At 42.8% G+C, this 23,934-nt stretch overlaps 1 protein-coding gene across 1 annotated transcript in view; it reads left to right on the forward strand.

Annotated features, from left to right (window-relative positions):
- TANC1 (tetratricopeptide repeat, ankyrin repeat and coiled-coil containing 1) overlaps window positions 1-23,934 on the forward strand; it is a 212,194-nt gene that overhangs the window by 133,745 nt on the left and 54,515 nt on the right. The window contains exons 6-13 of the mRNA XM_069732997.1: window positions 1,206-1,395; window positions 6,120-6,380; window positions 13,631-13,756; window positions 14,192-14,473; window positions 15,420-15,571; window positions 15,731-15,962; window positions 16,661-16,827; window positions 19,801-20,408. Of these exons, the coding sequence (XP_069589098.1) occupies window positions 1,206-1,395; window positions 6,120-6,380; window positions 13,631-13,756; window positions 14,192-14,473; window positions 15,420-15,571; window positions 15,731-15,962; window positions 16,661-16,827; window positions 19,801-20,408 (2,018 nt within the window). The remainder of the gene's footprint in view (window positions 1-1,205; window positions 1,396-6,119; window positions 6,381-13,630; window positions 13,757-14,191; window positions 14,474-15,419; window positions 15,572-15,730; window positions 15,963-16,660; window positions 16,828-19,800; window positions 20,409-23,934) is intronic.

The raw sequence follows: 23,934 nt of genomic DNA on the forward strand, positions 1-23,934 counted from the left end.
GCAGGGTTCTCTACTGAGCGCTGAGGGCGCATGCAGTGAATGATTACATTCCTGACAATAGTGCCAGCGTTGTTTGCGGAGTTAGAACTCAATTTGTATGGCCCCCTAAGAGATGGTATAAATATCCAAAAAGACCCTTGGCAAAAAAAAAAAAAAGATTCCACACTCCTGCTCTACTAAGCGAGCAGCTGCAAAGAACATCTCTCCCTTTGGAGGACCCTCTGTGTGTAATACTTTATCACTCCTCTGGAGGCGCTGGCAGGAATTAAACTAATGTTGCAAGGTTCCTTTTATGGATTACGGCTAATTACTGAGACATCCCTGAGAGACGGACAACCTTTGCCTGGTTTACGTTCATCAGATATTTTTAAAAAAAACTAGCGGTTGTCCAAAGCAGACAAGTTTTCTCCTAAAATAAAAAACTTATAAATATCACGTTGAGTTTTTCTATTTTGCAAAGTTTCTACGATAGGTTGGCAGCGGCTGTCCCCACAAGGGTTGTAATCGGGCTTTTCTAGGGTCCTGAATGGTAAAGCTGCCACATTATAACTGCTGAATTCCTACATCACTGTGCAGATTGTCCTTCAGTACAAATGTTTAAAATGATATAAGAAGCTAGACTCGGGGGCTCTAACGCTAAGGCCGCTCTGGTGCTCCTCACAGGGACTGGAATACATGACATCCATTTCGGCAGTCTGGCTGTTGCAGCCAATCGCAAGCCTCGGCAATCCGGTGACTCAAAAAATAGGAAGTCAGCACTTCCTGTCCTGGCAGAAGCCACGGACGAGGTCTGCACTGGAGTGGTGTGGGTTAAAGGCAATGAATAGGACTTACTTTTTCAACTTTTTAAAAGAATTTGCTACTTTTTTTTTTTTTTTAAATAAAAAGCCAATTAACATCAAAAGTTTTCTACAGCTACATGGTAGAACATTTGGATGACAAATTTGGGTGAACTTTTGGTTAATGGTGTCTATTTTGTCACTTATTTGTATTTTGTGGGTATGCTCCTTAAAGAAAAGTGCTGTCTACCGTAGTTCCCTGGAGGGGCCGGAGCCGACTTGTGGTGGTGGATGTGAAAGAATTAAGACTCAAAAATAGCATAGGTGATATACGGGTGCTAATAACACGATGCCACGAGGGAGAAATAGATCTTTGTTACTAGGTCCTGTATGTGCACATGGTAATTAGTTGTTGATTTCCTGCAGTGTACAGCTACAAGTCACGGGATAAGTCCCTGTTCAACGCTGACAAACAGCACGGCCTCCCCCAGCACTGCCAGTCCGTGCTCTACGCTGAACAGCTGCACCAGTAAAACTGTCCCAAACAGAACCAGTCCCAGTGGAACCATCAGCAGCCCCAGCTCCACGCTGGAGAGCAAAGACAGCGGCATCATCGGTAAGAGAACCAGCCCTCTCCATATTGTCATTTTATTTGTTTGTATAGTTTTTATGTCACGTTTTATTACTACTATCCAGCATTGACTGGATGCTCTTTGAATTAAAAAAAAAAAAAAAAAGTTGCTTGATATATTTTTTTTTACATTTTTGATTCAATAATTGAAAAATATTGAATGTTGCTTTGAAATTTTTAGACGATTCATGAAATTTAATCAAATACTATTTTAAACCGTATGTCACTGCCGCTACTGATATATGCTGAATGTCTTGCAAGGTTCGGATCGTGCACAGTTGACTGCCAGGTGGGTTTGCTGGGGTCTCCTTGGATTTAGGTCTACTTTTACTATAGGGACTTGCCTTCCTCTATAATCCCAGGCTCCGAGATAGCGATAGACTTGTCTTTATTGCAGTAGATCATTGCTTCCCAGTAGGAGCGGACATTGACAACAAGATACCCCTCATGCCACCCCTGTGCCACAGCTCCTGTATAAGGCCTCATTCAGACGTCAGTATTTTCCACATACAAGAGAAAAACGGCGGTTGGAGTGTGGCGGTTGGAGTGTGGCGGTTGGAGTGACTGCACTCTATCATCACAGTAGCTGCAGTGACATACTCGCATTGACGATTTTTGATCCAACACTCTGATCAAAATGGAACATGTCTCCGATGTTTTCTGTAGATCGCTCAGACCGAGGGAAAAATCTGACACGTGCACAGCCCCATAGAATATCATCGCACTCATCTGTGAAAATCACAGCTAGCACTCATCCGAGAAAATACAATCTGAGAAAGAGCCGTAACTTTTTATTGTGTTTTATTATCCACTTTTGTCCGTCTTTTTGGTTAGTTAGAAGGGACTGTATGTTTGCAAAAAACAGTGCCACACTTTCTCATAGGATGTGAGCGGTATTGCACCTAAACCCTGCTCTGAACGCTGCTGCAGTCCCAGGCACAATCTATGGACACGTGTGGTGTGTTTTTTGAAGGAAAGCAGCCGTGTTTTGCTCATTATCTGCAAAAGCCTTTAAAGGGGTTTTCCACTACTAGGCGACCCCTTATTAGCCACAGAGTGCTGCAGAAATACAAAAATGAAAAACTCAGTCATAGGGGTTTAAGTAGCCAGAACTTAGCTGGAGAAGTCCAGCAGTATTGGGAAAACCTTTACTTCCCAATTTAATTATTTTTTTTTTTCCCTTGGGGCCAGAGCGGGAATTAAATTAGCATTTACTAATACCGGTAGGATATGTATTGGGCATCTATAACATGCGGCACTTATTGCAACATGTATTGGGAGGTTAACAAAACATGTGGCGGCTATTGGGTCTAATCAACGGCTGCCTATCTTGGAGTTATGAAACAAGACGTCTTTGTGGACGTCTTCAAAATTATATATGGTCTATCCAGTTACACTGGAGATCCTTCGCTAAACAAAGTCTCCCATTGTTCTTTACATTCATGGTCTCGTCACCCAGTCATCTCTGGAAAATGCCAATTATTTCTGCAGTTTACAGATGGCATTCAGTGCAGAATATTGGTATTTTTTTGCCAGGCCCATGTGGTGTTCTTACGTAGGTGTTATCAATGGACCCATGTCATTGATTCGGTCCTGTATTGCCTCAGGCAGCCCAGTGTATTTTTTCACTGGCTGCTTGTACATTAAATAGAAAATCTGTAATGATTCCATTGTTTATTCTATCCTATGTCTGGCATCGATCCATTAGGAATTCGTATATGGGTCTGGTGCCCCAATTTGTTGGGAAGATTTGCCACTTGACAGGCTCCAGATCGGAGTTTGCCTAAGTGTGGGATCTTTTATGGGTCCTCCTCATCAATGATCTAGTGCCTGTCGGATTCCTCATCTGTAGTCTGGCTCCTGCTTGTTACCCCTTTTCCGGCAGTCTGGTGCCTGCTTGTTCCCCCTTTTCCGGCGGTCTGGCGCCTGCTTGTCCCCCCTTGTCTGGCGCCTGCTTGTTCTCCCTTTTCCGGCGGTCTGGCGCCTGCTTGTTCCCCCTTTTCCGGCGGTCTGGCGCCTGCTTGTTCCCCCTTTTCCGGCGGTCTGGCGCCTGCTTGTTCCCCCTTTTCCGGCGGTCTGGCGCCTGCTTGTTCCCCCTTCTTTGACGGTCTGGCGCCTGCTTGGCCAGACAGTTAGATGCCCCAATACACAAGAAGCCGTGTTGTGCGTTTGTCTAGGCGTCCTCTTTCTCATTATGAATGTATTATGCCTGTATGTAAATTGCGCTGGGAGCCTCAGTGGTAGCCGGCTACTGTACTTTATAACTAAACTGAGAATGAACAAGTTTCCATTTGATTTTTAATAGCCAATTATCACCTCTATATTCTTAGAGCTTATCTGTAATTATTGCTGGTAGCAAGTAACATGTGCAGAAGCAAATAACCGCTTGGTGGACCCCCGAGAGCTGCGAAACATTCCTGCAGCTACATTTATGGCTTCAGAAACAAGACCCCTCTTTTTCTTCCAGGCAGTGAACAGGTCACCAAAATACATCTGACCTCCATAAATGCCGGTTCCCTGCACGATTGTAATATTGTGGTGCAATAATTCGCCCCCTAAAAGCCCTGAAAAGGGACCAGAACATTTTGCACATAAAATCCATTTGCTGCTTTTGACAAAGCCAGGATATAGAGCACAGGGGATTATCCGGCCAGACTGACTAAATTGAAGATTATGTTTGGGGGATTTGGCTCATGTAAGCAGTATACTAGGAGCATTAAAAGAAAACGACTGCGGAATAAAAGCCGTTCTGTGCAAGAAGCAGGAAAGGTGCAAACACACAGGGATACAAGACGCGGCTTTAAGAACAGGGTTATGTTGCAATACTGACTTTATCGTCCATGATATAAAAAGTATGTAACGGAACTATAAAAATGAAGTTATAAGTTTTGCTATTTCTCTGGAATTCCCCGTATCCTTAATCACCTTGAAAATATTTTCCCTAGGCGGTGTTCACACTTGTGTATGATCAGTCCATGTAAGGACCATATATCTTACAGCAAAATCCCAGACCGATTCATAAAGTAAATGAAGCGATGGCTTAGAGGAGCCATCACCACTCTGCTCTCTACCATGCGTAAAGCCAATCCCAGATTTCACTATTATAGGGGTATTCCGAGACCCTTTTTTTTTTTTTTTTTTTTTTTAATTATTATTATATAATATGACCATGGAAAGGTAAAAACTAATTACCCCTTCTTTCTTGTAGCAGTTTAGCATGGCGATCCTCCTATTGTCTGTGACGTCCCATCGGCAGAACTGTTCCTTCTCTTCCGCTCTGGATTGATGGGACATTTACAGCTGACCTCATCATGATTGACAGCTGGATTAAGGAGGAGGTTGCTGGACCTAATGCGTGCCACAGGGTGCTACAAGCACCTGCCAGTGCAAAGCATTACAGGTTTGGATACTATAAAGCACAGGAAGCTTCCTACATAGCAAATGGAGCATGGAAGCCGCCAAAATGGCTCCGCTAAAGCCAAAATCTTAAGCATGGCTAACAAAAAACACTTTTTTTTTTCTTTATTGCAATCCAGCCCAATTTAAGTTATAGAAAAATGTGTTTGGGGGTCAGAAAACCACTCTATATGCTGCGACCGGGTGGTCTTCGGCACTCGACAAACACTCCATTCCTATTTTTGTAATTGTTGGTGATTTCATCTGTTGGACCACCAGCGACCAGGAAGTTGACTAATTGGATAACTTCAAAGCTTCAGAATACCCCTTTAAGTTCTTGTTTTGCTCCTCGACTTTTTTGTCATTGCGTCAATTCCCAAAAATCAGACTTGCATGCATTTACTAAGGTGTAAGAGCACGTCCACTTCATCCAGGCAAACAAGGGGCTCCATGTATGGTCTCTTCAGTCTGATGGTCCCGGGCTTGTTGTCTGGAGGACAGTTGGCTTTGACCCTTTCCATCACTGCTTGCCAAGCCCGACCCATGTTCCTAGCCATCACATTGTACGACGAGTCCAACCAGATATATTGGGCACAGACCGTACACTGGTATCAATACTATATTATGTGGTGAGGATAGTGCCGCCGGCTGCTTAAAAAATCGGATTTCCAGCCTAGTCTTGTAATTCTCTTCACACTCTGGAGATCCTTGTTGTTGGGCCCTGTTCAGATTCTGGTAGGATTTCCAGACTTATACCCCCATCTGTAGTACCTGGGTATATTTTGCTTGCCGTGATGAATGGCCGTGAACTCGTTGGTCTTGCTCCTTAAGAAACACTGTGACAACTGTCGAAAATGAAGCAAGATTTGCACAGTGCAGATCAGAGAGAGGTTTACAGAGGAGCGAGTCATCTGGGTGTAAACCACCGTATATATTGTATACTTATTGCATTAACCTGAAGGCTGCCCTGACAGCCTCCCTTGTATCGTGAGCGTGCGTGTAACAGCCACTGCCTTCATTTTATTTATTTACATTCCTCCAGTCGTATCGCTGTGGAGGAGTCGGATCTCGATGAGTTTCTGGAGAATGTTTCTGAAGTAGTTGTTCTATCTCTAGAAAGATATAATCAGCCTCTAATGATAGGTATTATAGGCGCAGCAGTCCTGTGCGCGGCACTTGGGCATCCAGCAGCGCAGGGTCCTGCCGCCAACTCTCATTGTCATTTTTTTTTGCTGCACCTTGGCTGCTTGATTCCACTTTTCAACTGAAGCCATTTTTCACTGATTTGCCTTCCGCTTGTCCATCTGTTTCAGCAACAATCACAAGTTCTTCTGAGAACGACGACCGCAGTGGTTCCAGCCTGGAATGGAGCAAAGATGGCAGCTTGAGGACTGGTGGGCATCCAGGGATCATCCATGAGCGGAGAACAGATAATTGCTCGCCTGTAGTGGAGGAAGAAACTGGGGGCGCAGTAGAAAATTTGCCAAAAACTGAGCCGTCAACTGGGGAAGGACCAGTATCCTACATGCAGAATTCCAGCTCTTTAGTAATGCAACGACCAAACTCCGTGGCAGGTAAATGCAAAGTCTTTTTTATGGAGGGGTTTGTTGTTTGGGTGGATTATTAGAGGTCAGTTGATCCTGGTGATTGCTTTTCTGCGGAAGAATCTTTCCATCTTTTGGGCTTTACGATCTGTAAATGGGTCATGATATGAGTTATATATTCCAAAAAAATTAGAATAGACTTGGCTTTTGGTTTAAAAAAAAAAAAGTTTGTCTCACCATATCGGTGCATTGTCGATCCAATAAATAGGCAATAAGTGGCTGATGTCTGGGAGTCACACCACTTTTCCCGAAACGTGATCTATTGCGTAGCTGCACAGTACAGCTCTGTCAACTCTATAGGACCCTGCTCCAGCCACTATATATACAGGAAACGCAGCTGTACTGTGCCGCCACCCAATTGATCCCATCCAGCCGGCACTGAAAACAGCTGATAGGTGGCAGTGCCAGGTGTCGCACCTCCAACCACCTGATTTTGATGAACTATCTTGAGGTTGTCATCAGTATAAAAGTAGTGGACAACCCCTTTAAGGTTTATTTTATCCATGATGGATAAGCGCTACATAGCCCTATCTTGAGTACATTGGATATTCGCTTTGTCCTTTAGTATCTTATTTAGTGATGAGTACAAGTGCTCGTTACTAGAGTTTGCCAAGGGTGCTCTGATATGCACTACACAGCGCGGGTGCTCGAGTGTTGTCCCCGCGGCCGCATGTTTTGCGGCTGTTCGACAGCTACAAAACATGCGGGGATTGCCCGTGTTTGTCAGACGGCCGCAAAACATGCGGGGATGCGTGAACATCTCACTCAAGCACCCACGCTACTCGGTACATAACCGAGAACCCTTGTCAAACTCAAGTAGTGAGCACTTGCGCTCATCACAAATCTTTATGGCAAATTCTCTTGAGAAAAAAAAGTGTGAGCTCTAGAATCATCTTGTATTTTTCATCCGATTTTTCTTCCCTCTAAATAAATGAACGTACATCTCCAATCCATGGCGCATGGAACGTACCCAGAAATAACTGTTCACTTAGCGTGATTTTTATCTCCTTGTTTTTCCGTAAAGGATAAATAAAGCTTCTTCAGGATGATATAAGATGATGCCTCCTACAAGGAATTGGCATTTCACACTGTCGGCATTCTGAAATGTAATGATAGGAGGGGTTGAGGGAGGCGTCTGAGGAGCGGAATTTTGTCTTATTGCCCAGTTTTTAATTTTAACACTGTTACGCGGTTACAAGAAGAAGTTCACATCTTGGATGTCCTAATTGTCCTGCATTCCTCCAGGATGAGCCGGCATTGCTGGGATTCAGTGTCTCTCTGGGGAGGGGATGGAAGGATGAGAACTGAGTAGGTGTGTGTCAGCCGCTGTTTGTTTTCTCTTCCTAAGTTGCTGACATATTGAACAGCAGATCTTGTCTCTCCGGTACTGGGCGGCTGGTAGAAGAGGGAGAGATGATTGAGGCGCTAAGGTATGGTGGAGAGAGGATGTGGTGACTTCCTCTATTGTGTCTGTTCACGGTATCAACGGATTTAGATGTTAGGCCCGATGGACACTAAAAAAACAAAGCTTGATAAGTGCTACCTGTTCACACATGCAGGATTTATTGTTAAACCGGTGTCGACATTAAAAATCCCGCTGGTTAAAATCGCTTGTGGGAATAATCTACTGCAGTGGAAGAATGACGCAAACCGTACACAGCTTTATTAGAACATCCTATTTTTGTACCACTCATCAGTCCTGACCACCATATTACGACTTTTTTTAGGTTGCAAATATTACACAAGGGCCATGCTACGGGACACAAGTGCCACCAGTTGCACCAAATCTTTGCGTATGTAACTTTTTTTTTTTTTCAAACTTTTTAAGTTCACGGTAAGCTTTAGCCTTACCAGCAGATGTATACAACTATGTAGTTCCCACATTAACCCCCGGCAGTGTCTTCCAAATCCTGGCCAAAAAAAAAATGAGGAAGGCAAAGCCAGCTCGCCGACAACCGTGGCAGGTGCACGCGGAACGCCAACGTGATCAGCAATAAAAATAAACTTTAGAATGTTCCAGGTCCTTGAGATAAATTCCAAGGTTTTAGTCCATAATATGTAAATGCTCCTGAATAGCGCTCAAACGAAAGTGACTTGTTTCGATCGCATCAGCAATCTTTTGTCAGGCTTTTTCGCTTAGTTGTGTCCTGTTCAGGAGCATTTACATGTTTTAATATGGGCTAAATAAACTTTGAATAAAATGTATCCTAGTTTCTTGGTATAAAATCCAAAGAAAAATTCTATCCGCTCACCTTGTCCAGGTATCGTTCAATCTAATAAGGATGAGGTGCACGGACAGAGACCACTGTCCGGCTCTCAGGTGAAAATGATCAAGTAGAAGGTAATACATAGTGGATGCTTTCCTGAAACGGAAAGTACTTGCAAGCAGCATAATACAAAGAATAGCAGGTTTACCCAGAATCCTTTGTAGTAGGCGGAGCTATGCAAATCATCTCTTTCCACCCCAGTCTAATCCACAGCGCTTGGAATCGCCAAGCGTGCAATGCTGCGGATTAGTTTCTAAATTTACACAGCCAACCAATTCCTACCTGTGGACACGTGTTTCGGGCTTTAGGCCCTCATCAGCACAGGCTGGAATTGGTTGGCTGTATGGAGTGGGGCTCGGTGAGCAAGCGATACATACATGCTAGCCACCTTAGGGAGAGACCCAAGTTGGGCTAAATGTAGCGGGATGAGGGCCTAAAGCCCGAAACACGTGTCCACAGGTAGGAATTGGTTGGCTGTGTAAATTTAGAAACTAATCCGCAGCATTGCACGCTTGGCGATTCCAAGCGCTGTGGATTAGACTGGGGTGGAAAGAGATGATTTGCATAGCTCCGCCTACTGCAAAGGATTCTGGGTAAACCTGCTATTCTTTGTATTATGCTGCTTGCAAGTACTTTCCGTTTCAGGAAAGCATCCACTATGTATTTCCTTTAAGTAGAGGGCTTTTCGGTCTCTACATTTAACCCAACTTGGGTCTCTCCCTAAGGTGGCTAGCATGCAAGTAGAAGGTAGGAAGACATCCAGCAACCGCAATAAAAAGGACTATAAAACCATTATTTATTAGTTACTAGTATTAGTAACTATTAAAATATCAATAGGGGAAAAAATAAAAGTAAACACACAAGTCCTGCGCGTTTCAAGCACTGAGGCTCTTAATCGGAGCACTATGATTAGGAGGCTTAGTTATCGAAACACGTAGGCCTAGTGTGTGTTTTCTTTTGATATTTTAATAGATACTAGTAAATAATGTTTTTGTAGTTCTCTATTGCAGTCGCTAGTCGTCTAGGTGCAGTTGGGCACTTAATTAGATTCGGACATTTTAAACCTGCAGCCTGGACAATTCATAACAAATTCTGCAAAAATGGCACCAGTGAAAGCCACCACGTTTTACTCTGTCTAGATTGGACATTAGCAAGAAGATGTTCTGTAGAATAATACGGAGGCGGCCACGAGAGGTGATGAGTTCTCCTTCAATGGAAGTCTTCAGAGGCTGGACAGACATCTGTCTGAGATGGTTTAGTGAATCCTGCATTGAGCAGGGGGTTGGACACGATGACCCAGGAGGCCCCTTCCAACTTTTAACATTCTATAATTCTATGACCCATACCTTGCCAGGCGATTAGTCACTTCAAAGCCCTGCATTATACTTTATTACTATTATTTAATATAACCATTAAAAAATAAAAAAATAAAAAAAAGTTCCCCCTACTGATGGCGATTGGCTGCCAAAATTATATACTAACAGTATAAAATTGTAAAGAAAAACAAAAATATCCTACCACTGAAGGTTCATCCTAAGTTCCATAATATCAGTTGGCGTAGCCCCGCTTCAGTCCCCCAGGTGCTATTTTGCTGAATTTTGCTATTTATAGAGCTGTTATTTCTGGGGTTATGGTATGATGTGTATTTTGAGTAGATACACACTGCCCTCAGTGCATCTATATACACCTGTCTGTTTCATAGCAGCCCGGGAATGTATGAGAATGTCTTGCATGCAGCACTGCTTTCCAGAGATAAGATCTTGCATTCTTTCACTACAGATGAATGTGATAAGATGGCTTAAAGTGACATCAATTTAATTCTGCCCTTAAGATATACGAGTCATGGGAAAGTTTAATGTCAAATAGCATGTGCTTACAGCAGTCATCTCGCTCCGCCATTTCCCGGCTAATCCATGGAAACCTTTTTTTTCTTTTTCAGAATTCTTTTCTACTTTATAATTGTTATACTAGAATTCATCTCCCACCACTTGTTCTGTAAATAAATAATAATAGAGAAAAACCCGGCGTGGGTTCCCCTCAATTTTCTTTATCCAGCCAGGCAAAACTCACAGCTGGGGGTACAACCCTCAGCTCTCAGCTTCAGCAAGGTTGGTTATCAAGCATATAAGCATCCCCACGCTGTTTTTTGTACATATTTAAATAGATAATTTAAAAACCTGTGTTCGGTCCTCCCATTTTAGAAACCAGCCTTGCTAAAGCTGACAGCTGGGGGCTGGTATTCTCAGACTGGTAAGGGGCCATTGATATAGGCCCCCCAACCTAAAAATACCAGCCTGCAGATGCCCAGAAAAGGCGCTTCTATTAGATACGCCAATTCTGGTGCTTTGCCCGGCTCTTCCTACTTGCCCTGTAGCGGTGGCAAGTGGGGTTCATATTTGTGGAGTTGATGTCGCCTTTGTATTGTCCGGTGACATCAAGCCCACGGCTTAGTAATAAAGAGGCGTCTATAGGACGCCTATCCATAACTAATCCTATAGAATGTATGGTAAATAAACACACAGCCAGAATAAAGTCTTTTATTAGAAATAAAAAAAACACCGTTTTCCATTTTTACTTAAAAATAACAAACACAGCTATACTTACCTAACTCCTAATTCCACTAAATTCCTTGTCTCCTCTAATAAAACTAAAATAAAAAAATAACCATATCCCTCACCTGTCCATTGTTCTGGCCCACGCCATAATTCATGAATAGTTTTCAACCTGGATGGTGCCAAGATGCGACCGTCCAGGCTGAGAACCACTGGTGAATGAGTTGATGCGAGCGCAGCATCATTGAGCAGCGTTGACATCGAGGTTACCGCCGGTCAGTGAGGCTGGGTTCCCAACAGGGCTGCGCTGTCGTGACCTCAGCACTTTGGGAATAAGCCAGAGATGAGGTCACTGCAGTTCAAGCTCAGTGAGTTTACAGCAGACCACAGTGAGGTTGCCACACGTGTGCCGCAAGTATTACACACATGGACACACAGACCCTGACATCTTCGGAACCGTTTTTTCCGGTGCCGGAAATATCAGGACATGTGAAACTGGCCTAAGAGAAACTGTGGTACCTAGACCTCCCATAAAAGGCTTCTCGTTGAGCCTATTAGTTTCCTGGTCAGCAGTGATGAGGGCGAACGAGAACCCCCAAACAGATGCCTGCAGGTTGGTGTCTCTTCCTTTTTGGTAGTTTGACCATCCATAATCTTCTCCAGAGTCATGTGGCAAGGCTTGGTGAACAGTTGAAAATTGATTTATGGCAGACACCTCAAATTGGTGGCACTAATGAACCTGCTTTGTCCCTCGTAGTGGAAAACCTTTTTGCATACCTTTTTTCTCAGAAAGCATTTTGTAAGCCTTCATATAGTCTCATGATGTAACATCTGATCAACCTTGGTAAACAACTAAGAGAAAGTCAAGTGCTTGGTGGCTCATTGGGCTCAAATCCTTTTGCAATCAGTGTAATTAACAAGTATTTTGGCCATTATGATGAGACTAACCTAAGGAATATCTGGTCTTCAAAATTGCAAAAAAATTCGACAAAGACATTTAAGTGGTCTGAACGAATTGTTCCAGTTGGGCACCTGAAATGTCTGTATGGTTAGATGTGCCTTTTGCTGAAAAATCTTACAGGGGTATTGTTTTACTTTTTCCAAAATAATCTGACTGTAATATCACTGGAATCCCGGCTGGGGCATTGAGCTGGGACTCGTCAAAACATTCATCGCTTGAAATAAACAGACCACATGATACATACTTTTATGGACATATGTTTGCTTTTGTTAACAGCGACAAGATCACAGAGTAGTTGAGGTCGATGTCAACGTGATAAATATCTGCGGATTGTACGCAGATCAAACAGACGTAATGCCACCTAGTTAATAATAAACAGTCAACTTTCTTTAGAACACGGTTAGAAATAACACTACTTATGACATGCCGGCCATGAGAACAGTGGGTAAGTGATGAAAGATAATGGGTTTATCTTAGCCCGTGAAGACCACCCACTCTCACAGTACAAGTCTCTGGATTTAGACAGTCTAAAGTGGCTTTAGATGTTTCCGTTCTCTCCACCCAAAACCAAAATCATGGTCTTGGTTCACCATTTTAAAGTGGCAAAAATCGTTTTTTCCAGATTCTCAGTTTTTGCTTTTTTGCTTATAGTTATTTTTTTTACATGCACTGTCAGAAGGCCAAATTCAAATTTCCTTGTAGTGAAGTGAAATTGGTCAACCTTTTTTTTTTTTTAATAATATAAACCTGACTGTTGGCAACAATAGAGACACATTGGTGTTGGCACATTTGAGAAGGTCATCTAATATGTAAGTCCTGCATCGTAAGGCTGATTATTTTTTTTCAGAACTTCTTGGATGTAAATGTTATCTATAGCCTAAATCTACCTGACTTTGCCAGTACTTGTTTTCTCTTTAATTTTTAGTATTTGTCGCATTTACAATATCTGTGAAAATTTATGAAACAGGTTGATAACTTATATATTGCTGGGCGTCCAACTGGTAGGACCTGCACAATCAGCAAATTGGGTTATTTTACATGCAATGTGCATGTTCAACCACCAGTCAATCCAACTACTGTGGGTCAGAACTCAATTTTTTTTTTTTTACAGCAATGTTATAAAGAGAAAGGAGGGTGGTCACTCATCTGACCTGACTTTCCATTGTGCAACAGGGATGTCCCCATAAAGCCTCCACTGATCAGCAAGTTGTCACTTATCCTGTGAATAGGTGGTCATGTTTTCACCAGACTCCTTAATTTGGGTTGCGTTATTAGTTTGTGTTGTATTGCAGTGTAGTCCAGACTCTTATAGGCTGTGTTTACTTGTTGAATATTTGCTTTCACAAAGTAGAGGATGACGGGTGAACACAGCCTTAATGTTTGAGCACAAGTTCTGAACATAAAATGGTAAATAAAAATAAGGAACACTTTTTCTTACAGCTACAAGTTGCACAAAACTGGAAGACTTAAGTTATTTAGATGTTCAGAGAAATGCGCCACTGAGGACATCAATCCGGATGCCTTGGCATAACACAGCAGGGACCCGTGTGCAGCAGGAAATCAAAGGTTGGTTTTAATCGTGGTCAACGCAAAGTGGTCATTGCTAAATCCAAGACCTCTAAGACCTCTGTTGGTTTGGTGGATGATGCAATGAATTTTTGGCAAAAGAAAATATTCTACCTCATCCTTCTAATTTAGAAATGTTTTTCTAAGGAAAGAAACTCAACTTGGCAAATGAAACTAGGTTAGTTTTCACACATCATGCCTTTCTCGCACTTGACTGCTCTTGGCAGTCTCGGAATAAATTGGCACTATGTGCCGGTGCCCCTGTAGTCCGCCTTTGAGCACTGTCATTTGCTGGAGTTTGATCATATTGCCTCATTTTAATTTAACCCTTAACTGTTCCAGACTGCATTTACCTCTTTGATTTCACATTTTTGGGGAGATGGGAAGTGAGGGGTTACCGTTTTCTCCTCTGAGATTATTTTTATCCCTTTGCAGCTCGCTTTGTCCCCTACAAGCCACAGGACATTCTGTTGAAGCCGCTGTTGTTCGAGGTGCCAAGTATAACAACAGACTCAGTGTTTATTGGAAGGGGCTGGCTCTTTCAGGAGATAGAGGAAAAACTGAGTTGTTCAGAGCTGCCGGAGAACCGGGGAGTCGTGATTGCTGGCAGTGTTGGATTTGGAAAGACGGCAGTAATTTCTAAGTTGGTGGCACTCAGCTGTCATGGGACTCGAATGAGGCAGATTGCCTCAAATAGCCCTTGTACCTCTCCCAAAGGTTTGTTAACTGTAATATAGACTTGTTCTATATTCACATTATATCTGGCTTGATGCAATGACCACTCTTTAAGAAAAAAAAAAAAAAAGCATATCCTTAAAGGGATTGTTAACTTTTGTCCATTTTCCCGTGTGGGATAAAGCCAAGCTGATTACATTTGTCACAGGGACAGGAGTGATGTTGGCTTTTCACTTGTCATACTTGGCAAACTCAAAGTTTGTGATGACCACCATCTGGCTTAGGGAGTTTTACAGGTCAAGCAGTGCTTTCTGGGAAACAAATATGCAAATTATATCTCCATCAGGGGTATGAAAATTGTCTACACCTAAAGAGTCAGGCATCAACTTATAGGGTAGCTACTTCCAAGAAAAGGGGTATCATAGAACAGACGTTTTCTGTCCTTTTGGAGGAAAGATCATTTACATGCTTTTTTTCCCACGAAGCATTGGCTGGTCTCCGCAAGAAAAAGCTGCAGTTAACCTTGGAGGTATCAGGCTTCTCTGCTGAGCCTCCTGCTCCTGCCAGGAAAATCTCACACTGTAAATAAGAAATATCCCTCCATGGAAACGACATCCAGTTGCCAAAAAGACAAGTTAGACTTTCTCCATTTTGGGATCGTTCCTTTGGCTCAACTATTTGCTCAACCTCCAGGCCATTTATTTTAGATTACTTAATAGCCTAAGTCCTTCCTGCCAGATCCATCCTGTATGTTTTCCTTTACAAATTTGGACTGATTTATTAACTATTTGTCCAACTTATCGCCCAAAGTTCTATTTTTGCCAGTTTATGATTTCACGTTGTCATCAAAGATGCAAACTTTGCGTAAAGTTTGAGTCCAACATTTTGCCCCCTTTTTTTCCCATTTTGGCTGAGAACTAGTTGGCACAGGTTGAACTTGATGGACTTATGTCTTTAACTATTTTCTCTTTTACTCTTGTTTGGGTAGGTAATGACCATGCCCCCGAGATTCCCTTGTCTCAAACATCTCCGCTGAGCCTCAGTATGTGTGGTGCTAACACAATGAAAACTCTGGGCTCTTGTGGAAGTCCGGAGCACCAAAAAATGATGGATGATTCACTTAAACATCTGGCTTCTAAGGTATCTCCATTTCTTATTTCATACGGTTCTTCACTTTTTCCCAAAAATTAGTAAGATAGACTTTTTAAAATGCTTGAATGGGCATAATCCTAATCTAGAACACTACGGTTTTTTCTTAAGCCTTTTTCACATCCCTCTTTGTTGTGTTTTGGTCCACAGGTTGTTGCTTATCATTACTGTCAGGCGGATAACACGTACACTTGCCTGGTGCCGGAGTTTGTGCACAGTGTGGCAGCTCTATTGTGCCGCTCACATCAGCTCACCGCTTACCGGGACCTGCTGATCAGGGAACCTCATTTGCAGAGCATGCTTAGCCTGCGCTCTTGTGTGCAGGACCCTTTGACTGCCTTTAGAAGAGGAGTCCTGGAGCCAATGGCAAATCTCCGTCGAGGTAGGTCGCAAAGTTACCTGGAAACTCAGCTGTAAAGAAAAAAAAAATCATGATGTTGTAAAGACCCTACTTAACATTATGGATGACAATGGTATAAACATATAAAAGGAGCAATACCTTACCTACCTATCACCTGCCTCTCTCATGCCGATGCCTCCGTGGACCCCTGCCATTCTGTTTACTGGACTTCAGCAATGATTTGGCATTTGACCACTCCAGCCAATCACAGGCTGTTGCTGTGACGTGTCGACACCCCTGAGGTGCTGCAGCAGTCACATACAAACACTATGTTGCTGAAGACGGTCACTGGCAGGGTACCAGGAAAGCTTGAGCATTGGTATGGCAGAGAATTGCTAAAGTGAGAATTGATTTATATTTTATTCCATTGACAGCAGTTTCAGTAAAATAGAAAAGAGGTGAAAAATGCCAACCCTCAAGTTTAGTAAGGTCAATAGACTTGGGGTCATATCTGTGCAGGGGAGTAGACTTTTGATCTGTGCCTGAGGGGGCCCCGTAACAGTATTGTAGGCGACCAGCTCTTTTATCGATTTTGCATTTGGACCCATGAGCTTTAGATTATGCCGATAGGTCTGCATGTATGGAAAATAATGTTTGCATGTGTTGGTTTCTCCCCCCTTCCAGTTTTTTGTGTGACCACCTGGGATCTGGGTAATCATTGTATTCTATTAATATTGCAGAGCGGAAGATCCCAGAGGAAGAATTCATTATCCTGGTTGATGCTTTAAATGAAGCTGAATTCCACAAACCGGATTATGGCGACACCATTGCTTCATTTATAAGCAAAATAGTTCCATCATTTCCACCCTGGATAAAACTTATTATGACGGTGCGATCTAATTTTCAGGTAAATCCATGCCGAATCCTTTTTTTCCTGTTTGTTAGCGACTTTTAAAAGTTGACTGATTTTCATATGTTCCTGCAGATTACATAGTTTAGAGTAACTTTGTCAATTAACTGTCTTAATAATCATGGTTTGTGCCCTGTAAAAAATGGTCGATTAGTATAGTTTTATTGGCTGAACCTCGGGTGTTGATATATATTTATGTAATGGACAGGCTAAACCTACCAGCTTTGAGGACCCTTCTCCACTCTGTGCTCTAATAGTGCAATTTTTCTTTTTTTATTATTTAGCGATTGAGCGGTCTTGTAAAGTTAATTATGTTTCTAATGTTCTCTCTTTCTTTACTTTTATATTGCTTTCTTTTCTATCAAATTCAACGCTGAAAGGGCTGTTTGTACTGCATTCTTCATGCAGTTTGAGTAGATGTTTTGTACTGCAGGTTTAGCATATCTCCGTACGCCAGTGTGAGCTTTTATGCACCTCGTCCCCGTGCTCAGACAGGTAGAGAATTTATAAATTGCGTCTAAGCACAATGGAGGGGCGCATAGAAGCTTACCCAGGAGTATGGATATTTGCTGGACCTGCAGTTCAAACAGCTGCTGTAAGTGCATGAACACAGTAGATGAAACAGCTCTTTCAGCTTTAGAAAAGCTTATGAACTAAAAAGTTAAATTACTCTTTAACTTTGAGCCTTGGATTGTACATACAGTCTTGGTTAAGCTCACATGCGCTGTTCTGATCGGCTCATGTATTTGATGTAAAACATTGGATGTTTAGACAGATGGAATATCTAATATATGGGATATGATGTGCTAGGACAATGGCGGCACAAAGATGGGGTCATTGGATCACTATCGGGATCATCAGACTGGCATGGAATTCACATCAGGAAATATAACAATTTAGAGTTGGCAAAATTTGGGAAACGTCTTCACCGATGTAGGCGATATGCCAAATGACTAAGTCAGCTCTGCTTCATCTCTGTATAATGCAGCTATAATTGAACTGTTAAGCTTTGCCTAGACTTGCATCTGTTGCTTTACTTGGCTATTGTCCTACTAATAACCTCCTAATGACCTCGTTCACAAGGAATATTGGTATTTGTTCATAAGTCACCACCCACAAACCGTAACATGTCTGAGCTAGCCAAAGTAGATGCACGCTTGACTTGCTAAACCAGAAAAGTGACATTAGATCAGCTCTCATAGTTGTCTGTCTCCCAATAGAATCCATTTTTCATCAATAGCTAAATGTTAGAAATGTAGTAAAATGTAGAATTTGAGACCAAGTAGAGCATTTACCAATCATTTAGACAGAAGGTTCTTCGATGTCTGAGCACTCCTTCACTTCTGACTGGTAGATGAGAGTTGGGGTATCGCATACTTGTGGAACGTTTCAGCGGCTGCTTTGCCACCTCAGGGGCTGCCTAATGGTCGCAGATACATTGCTCTTTATTGATGTACTTTGTCGTCTACGCTGCTGCTTCTGAGTGTTTTCCACAGGCACCTTGGGGAGCAGAACTTCATATTCTGTGTGTTTGCTCGTATAGGACACATCACCACTCACTTATATATAACAGAACAGTTAATACTGTCATCCAAAGCTACATTTATGCTTTAACATACTTACGAATAATTGGGTAGCAAAAATTGAGACATTGAAACTTTGCTCTGGGACCACTAAGTAATACTCCCAAAATGTCTAGATATGACCCCAAACCACCTGCATTGGCATAAGCTGGTTTACCCATTCAATTTTCCTAGTAAAATTGGAAGAGTTAGCAAGTATTCCTTAACTCATGGCCTCATTAGGCATCATACACATGGCCATATTATGGGAGATTCTACTGTGTGTACCTGTTTGTTACCTGGCGTGGGCAATACCATCATCAAAAAGGTGGTTCTCTCATGATGGCTCATTAGTTGGTTGTGGGTGTTACTCTGCTGGATGGGTGATGTCTTGGCCTTGATCTGCACTCTGTGACTGCAGACTTGTGAATCCTCACAGCGTGCACAGTGCGCACTGTCGCGATTCTCCGGTGCCAGGAACCAGCGATCATGTGACTGCAAGTATGTGACTTGCATCCTTCCGGCCACATTCCAACTAAACTTTTACAAACTCAATTCACTTGTAATGAGCAAGGCTTCACATGTCTAGTTGACGCGAGCTTGCATGTATGCTAATCTTATACTCGCGGTCACTGATTCGCCTCGCACTGGAGAATCTTGACATCTCACACACTGCAGACTTCAACTCCAAGGTTGGAAATCCCCTTTTATGGTCTAATTTTTGCATTGACTCTTGGTCGACTACGACCTTAGCTTTAGAGGTTTAACCAAATCAAGTAGTCTTCCTTTTTGATTTTAGATTTACAAAATATTGGGAAAAATGCTGAACCTAAATGCGATGACCGACTAGATAATATTGGGCCATTTTTTTTCTTTGCTTTTCAAATCCATACGGAAAGATTAAAATAAAGGAAATGTCTTGTGTAAAGATATTGCCCATAGGTAATTCCTGCTAAATCGTGCTCTTAGCACTGACATATTGTGCGTTCTTCTCTGAGCCGCAGATATTATGGCCTCGTTGGTAATCCTCCTTCGGTTGCCAGAATATGTCTAAGTCATTGTTGATCCTCCCAGTTACATTACTTCTCGTGTTTGACTGCCAGGCAATTTACTAAATGCGCTTTGAGGGAAATGGAAAACGGTTAGCATCGTCTTGGAGCAGACATCAGGCGGGTTTGTCACATGTCTGATGTCCAACAGATTACATTTTCATGTGTTAAAAGCAGCCAGCCATCTGCCATTCCTATAAGCCAACTTTTATGTAACCTGCAGCTGCCGAGCACCTATTCATTCAACCTAGCTGGCATGCTGGGAATTACAGTGCGCCATAAGTGGAAGGGTGCGAGCTCTCTAGCGCTGTAATAAGTCTTTTAACAAATGTGTTTTTTTTGTTTTTTTTTAATTCTAGGAAATAACAAGTTCACTGCCCTTGTCCAAGATTTCCTTAGATGATTTCCCCGAGAACAAAGACATTTACAACGACCTGACGGCCTACATACAATACCGGCACGGCACTAGCCAGGAAATTGCAAACAATATCTCTTTAAATGGGAAAACAGATGCCAGCAGCTTCGGCAAACTGTGCGATCACTTGGTGATGAGGAGCCAGGGGTCTTATCTTTACCTGAAGCTCACTTTGGATCTATTCGAAAGGGGCCACTTGGTGATCAAGAGCTCCAGCTACAAGGTGGTGCCGGTTTCCGTCTCCGAGCTTTATTTGCTCCAATGCAACATGAAGTTCATGACCAATTCGGCTTTCGAGAAAGCGCTACCCATTCTGAACCTGGCGCTGGCCTCACTGCACCCGATGACTGACGAGCAGATTTTTCAGGCCATCAATGCCGGCACCATTTACTCCGAACAGAACTGGAAAGACTTTCATCAGCGCATGGAATTGCTCTCCTGCTTTTTAATCAAGAGAAGGGACAAGACGCGAATGTTTTGTCACCCGTCCTTTAGGGAATGGCTGGTATGGAGGGCCGATGGAGAGAGTGCACAGTTCTTATGTGAACCACGGTAAGCCAGAATTCATGCGTTAACTTTTTTTTTTTTATCAGAAATAACATTTATTTGCAGATCAAGGAGTATCCCACTGACTTTAGGCTCAGATGAAATTTGGCAGCAAATGTTTAGTTTTACTGCAGCACTCCCAGAGTAGGAATGAAGTATTGCACGCTTGTAGTCCTCCAGAGTGAGAATTGCTCATCGGAGGCAGTCTCAGCCTTGGATAATGATTTGTAAAAGTTTTGTGTTTTTTCTGTTTGTTTGTTTTTTTTGCTGTTACTGCTTGATACATTTCCACAGGTACTGTAGCTTTGTCCTCCATGTGGAAGAATGTAGCGATACATGGAGCTTCTGTCTTCTCTCCAGGTTTCAGGCCTAGAGAACCTCACTGCAACATCTGTATTAGTGGTTTAACTTTTCATTGGGGCAGTATGGTTAGGCCCGTTTACTCCTTGTCCTGTCGGGGGTATATATTGGGAGTAATCCTCTCCCAAGCTTATACCTCTGACATATACCTGTGAAAATAAAAAGCATGTGATTGTCGGCAGCACGGTGGCTCAGTGGTTAGCACGGCAGACTTGCAGCGCTGGAGTCCTGGGTTCAAACCCCACCAAGGACAACATCTGCAAAGAGTCTGTATGTTCTCTCCGTGTTTGCGTGGGTTTCCTCCGGGCACTCCGGCTTCCTCACACATTCCAAAGATTGTGAGCCCCATCGGGGACAGTGATGATGTGTGCAATAATGTAAAGCGCTGCGGAATATGTTAGCGCTATATAAAAATAAAGATGATGATTATTATTATTTGTTATACATGCCGGCCCAGAGTGCCTAATGGTCTCTTTGACTTATGTTGGTGACCTACGAGCATGATTAGCATGCATATCAGGAGCTTTCCTGGCGCACACACTAAACATATGCAAAAACAAGATGTTAAATAAGCCTAATTGAACTGGACAAATGACTTCAGACTTGGCATGTTAGACCTTTCTGGGGGCCAGATTGACTTTTTTCTTTATTTGCCAAATGAGACGTCACTAGAAAAAAATACTAAAAAAAAGAGTTTATTGTGACTTGTAGGATCGCTACTTCCAACAGGTGGCGCTATAGAGTTTGTCCTCTTTTTCTCAGAAGAGGCAATTTGCATACTAAAAAAAAAAGAAGGAAATTCCACGCTGCAATGGCTTCCTGATTTCTGAAATTTTTCCAGCCCGGAATTGGGACCCTTTTACATTCTTTCCACTCTGTGTTTTTACCATGGATTACGGTTAGTAATTCCCGTCCATAACGCCACTATTATGACACACCTATATCGCAGTTTCTGTTTCCATTTTTGAACATGCAAAAAGAATTAATCCGCTCATCAATTACCGGTAAATGGAAAATGTGGCAGCCTTCACCGGTGCGGTGCATGGGCAGACTGCAGGCTGGCTCCATGATAAATATGCAGTGAAATTTAATTGGGAAAAAATACATTCCGCATCCGCTGTGCAGTAATTATCACCGTAGCATCCTGTTTCAAGGATAACTGTTCATTGAGGTTTGTGACTCCCTTAGATGCTGCGATCAGTAGTGACTGTGGCAGCTAAGCAGTTTGAAAGAGGGAGATGTTCCCCGTGTCAGCTCATTGCCTAGAAAATACATGCTTATAATTGCATCTACCAGCCTAAAGGCCCTGAATGGATCTCATGCTGAAGGTTGATGTTTTTTGTACCCCTAAACTTTCACCATATGGCTGTGTACATGCCACCATTTTTTTTTTTTAAATTTTTTCTATGTGGGAAATAAAAAAAAAAAAAAAAAAAACACATTGGCAGAAAGTTCAGCAATGAAATGGTTGTTCCCCAAAATGTAAAGTTATTCCCTATCCACAGGATAAGGGATAACTTGCTGTTCGCTGGGTGTCCAACCACCGCCACGCCTAGAGAACTTAACGGCTCAATTGCATAGGAATTAAAACTCTTAATTACTTGCGAATGCAGCAACAGATAAAAGATATAAATGTGTCGATTGATTTAGCTTTCAAAGACCTGCATACCCCCAGGTATGTTGTTTGAGAGGGTTGATTTTAGTAAAAGATTTCTTTTTTATAAGAGTACCGTCACACAGTGCAATTTTGATCGCTACGACGGCACGATTCGTGACGTTCGAGCGATATAGTTACGATCTCGCTGTGTCTGACACGCTCCTGCGATCAGGGACCCCGCTGAGAATCGTACGTCGTAGCAGATCGTTTGAAACTTTCTTTCGTCGTCTAGTGTCCCGCTGTGGCGGCATGATCGCATGGTGTAACATATATCGAATACGATGTGCGCATAGTAACCAACGGCTTCTACATCGCACATACGTCATGAAATTATCGCTCCAGCGTCGTACATTGCAAAGTGTGACAGCAGTCTACGACGCTGGAGCGATATTGTTACGATGCTGGAGCGTCACGGATCGTGCCATCGTAGCGATCAAAATGCCACTGTGTGACGGTACCCTAAGGGATAGGTAGGAGATACGCTACCGTTGAAAAGTTTGGGGTCACCCAGACAATTCTGTTTTTTCCTTGAAAACTCATACTTTTATTAATCAAGTGGGTTGCCAAATGAATTGAAAATCTAGTCCAGACATTGACAAGGTTTGAAAGAAAGATTTTTATTTGACACAATAATTTTCTCCTTCAAACTTTGCTTTCGTCAAAGAATGCTCCCTTTGCAGCAATTCCAGCATTGCAGACCTTTGGCATTCCAGCAGTTAATTTGCGGAGGTAATCTGGAGACATTTCCCCCCATGCTTCCAGAAGCCCCTCCCACAAGTTGGTTTGGCTTGATGGGCACTTTTTTGCACCATACGGTCAAGCTGCTCCCACAACAGCTCAATGGGGCTGAGATCTGGTGACTGCGCTGGCCACTCCATTACAGATAGAATACCAGCTGCCGGCTTCATTCCTAAATAGTTCTTGCATAATTTGGGGGTGTGCTTTGGGTCATTGTCCTGTTGTAGGATGAAATTGGCTCCAATCAAGCGCTGTCCACAGGGTATTGCGCTGCAAAATGGAGTGATAGCCTTCCTTATTCAAAATCTCTTTTACCTTGTACAAATCTCCCACTTTACCAGCACCAAATCAACCCCAGACCATCACATTACCTCCACCGTGCTTGACAGATGGCGTCAGGCACTCTTCCAGCATCTTTTCAGTTGTTCTGCATCTCACAAATGTTCTTCTATGTGATCTAAACACCTCAAACTTGGATTCGTCCGTCCACAACACTTTTTTTCAATCTTCCTCTGTCCAATGTCTGTGTTCTTTTGCCCGTATTAATCTTTTCCTTTTATTAGCCAGTCTCAGATATGGCTTTTTCTTTGCCACTCTGCCCTGAAGGCCAGTATCCCGGAGTCGCCTCTTCACTGTAGATGTTGACACTGGCATTTTGCGTGTACTATTTAATGAAGCTGCCAGTTGAGGACCTGTGAGGCGTCGATTTCTCAACTAGAGACTCTAATGTACTTGTCTTGTTGCTCAGTTGTGCAGCGGGGCTTCCCACTTCTCTTT

The sequence above is a fragment of the Ranitomeya imitator genome, chromosome 7, assembly GCF_032444005.1.
Source record: "Ranitomeya imitator isolate aRanImi1 chromosome 7, aRanImi1.pri, whole genome shotgun sequence".
Taxonomy (NCBI): domain Eukaryota; kingdom Metazoa; phylum Chordata; class Amphibia; order Anura; family Dendrobatidae; genus Ranitomeya; species Ranitomeya imitator.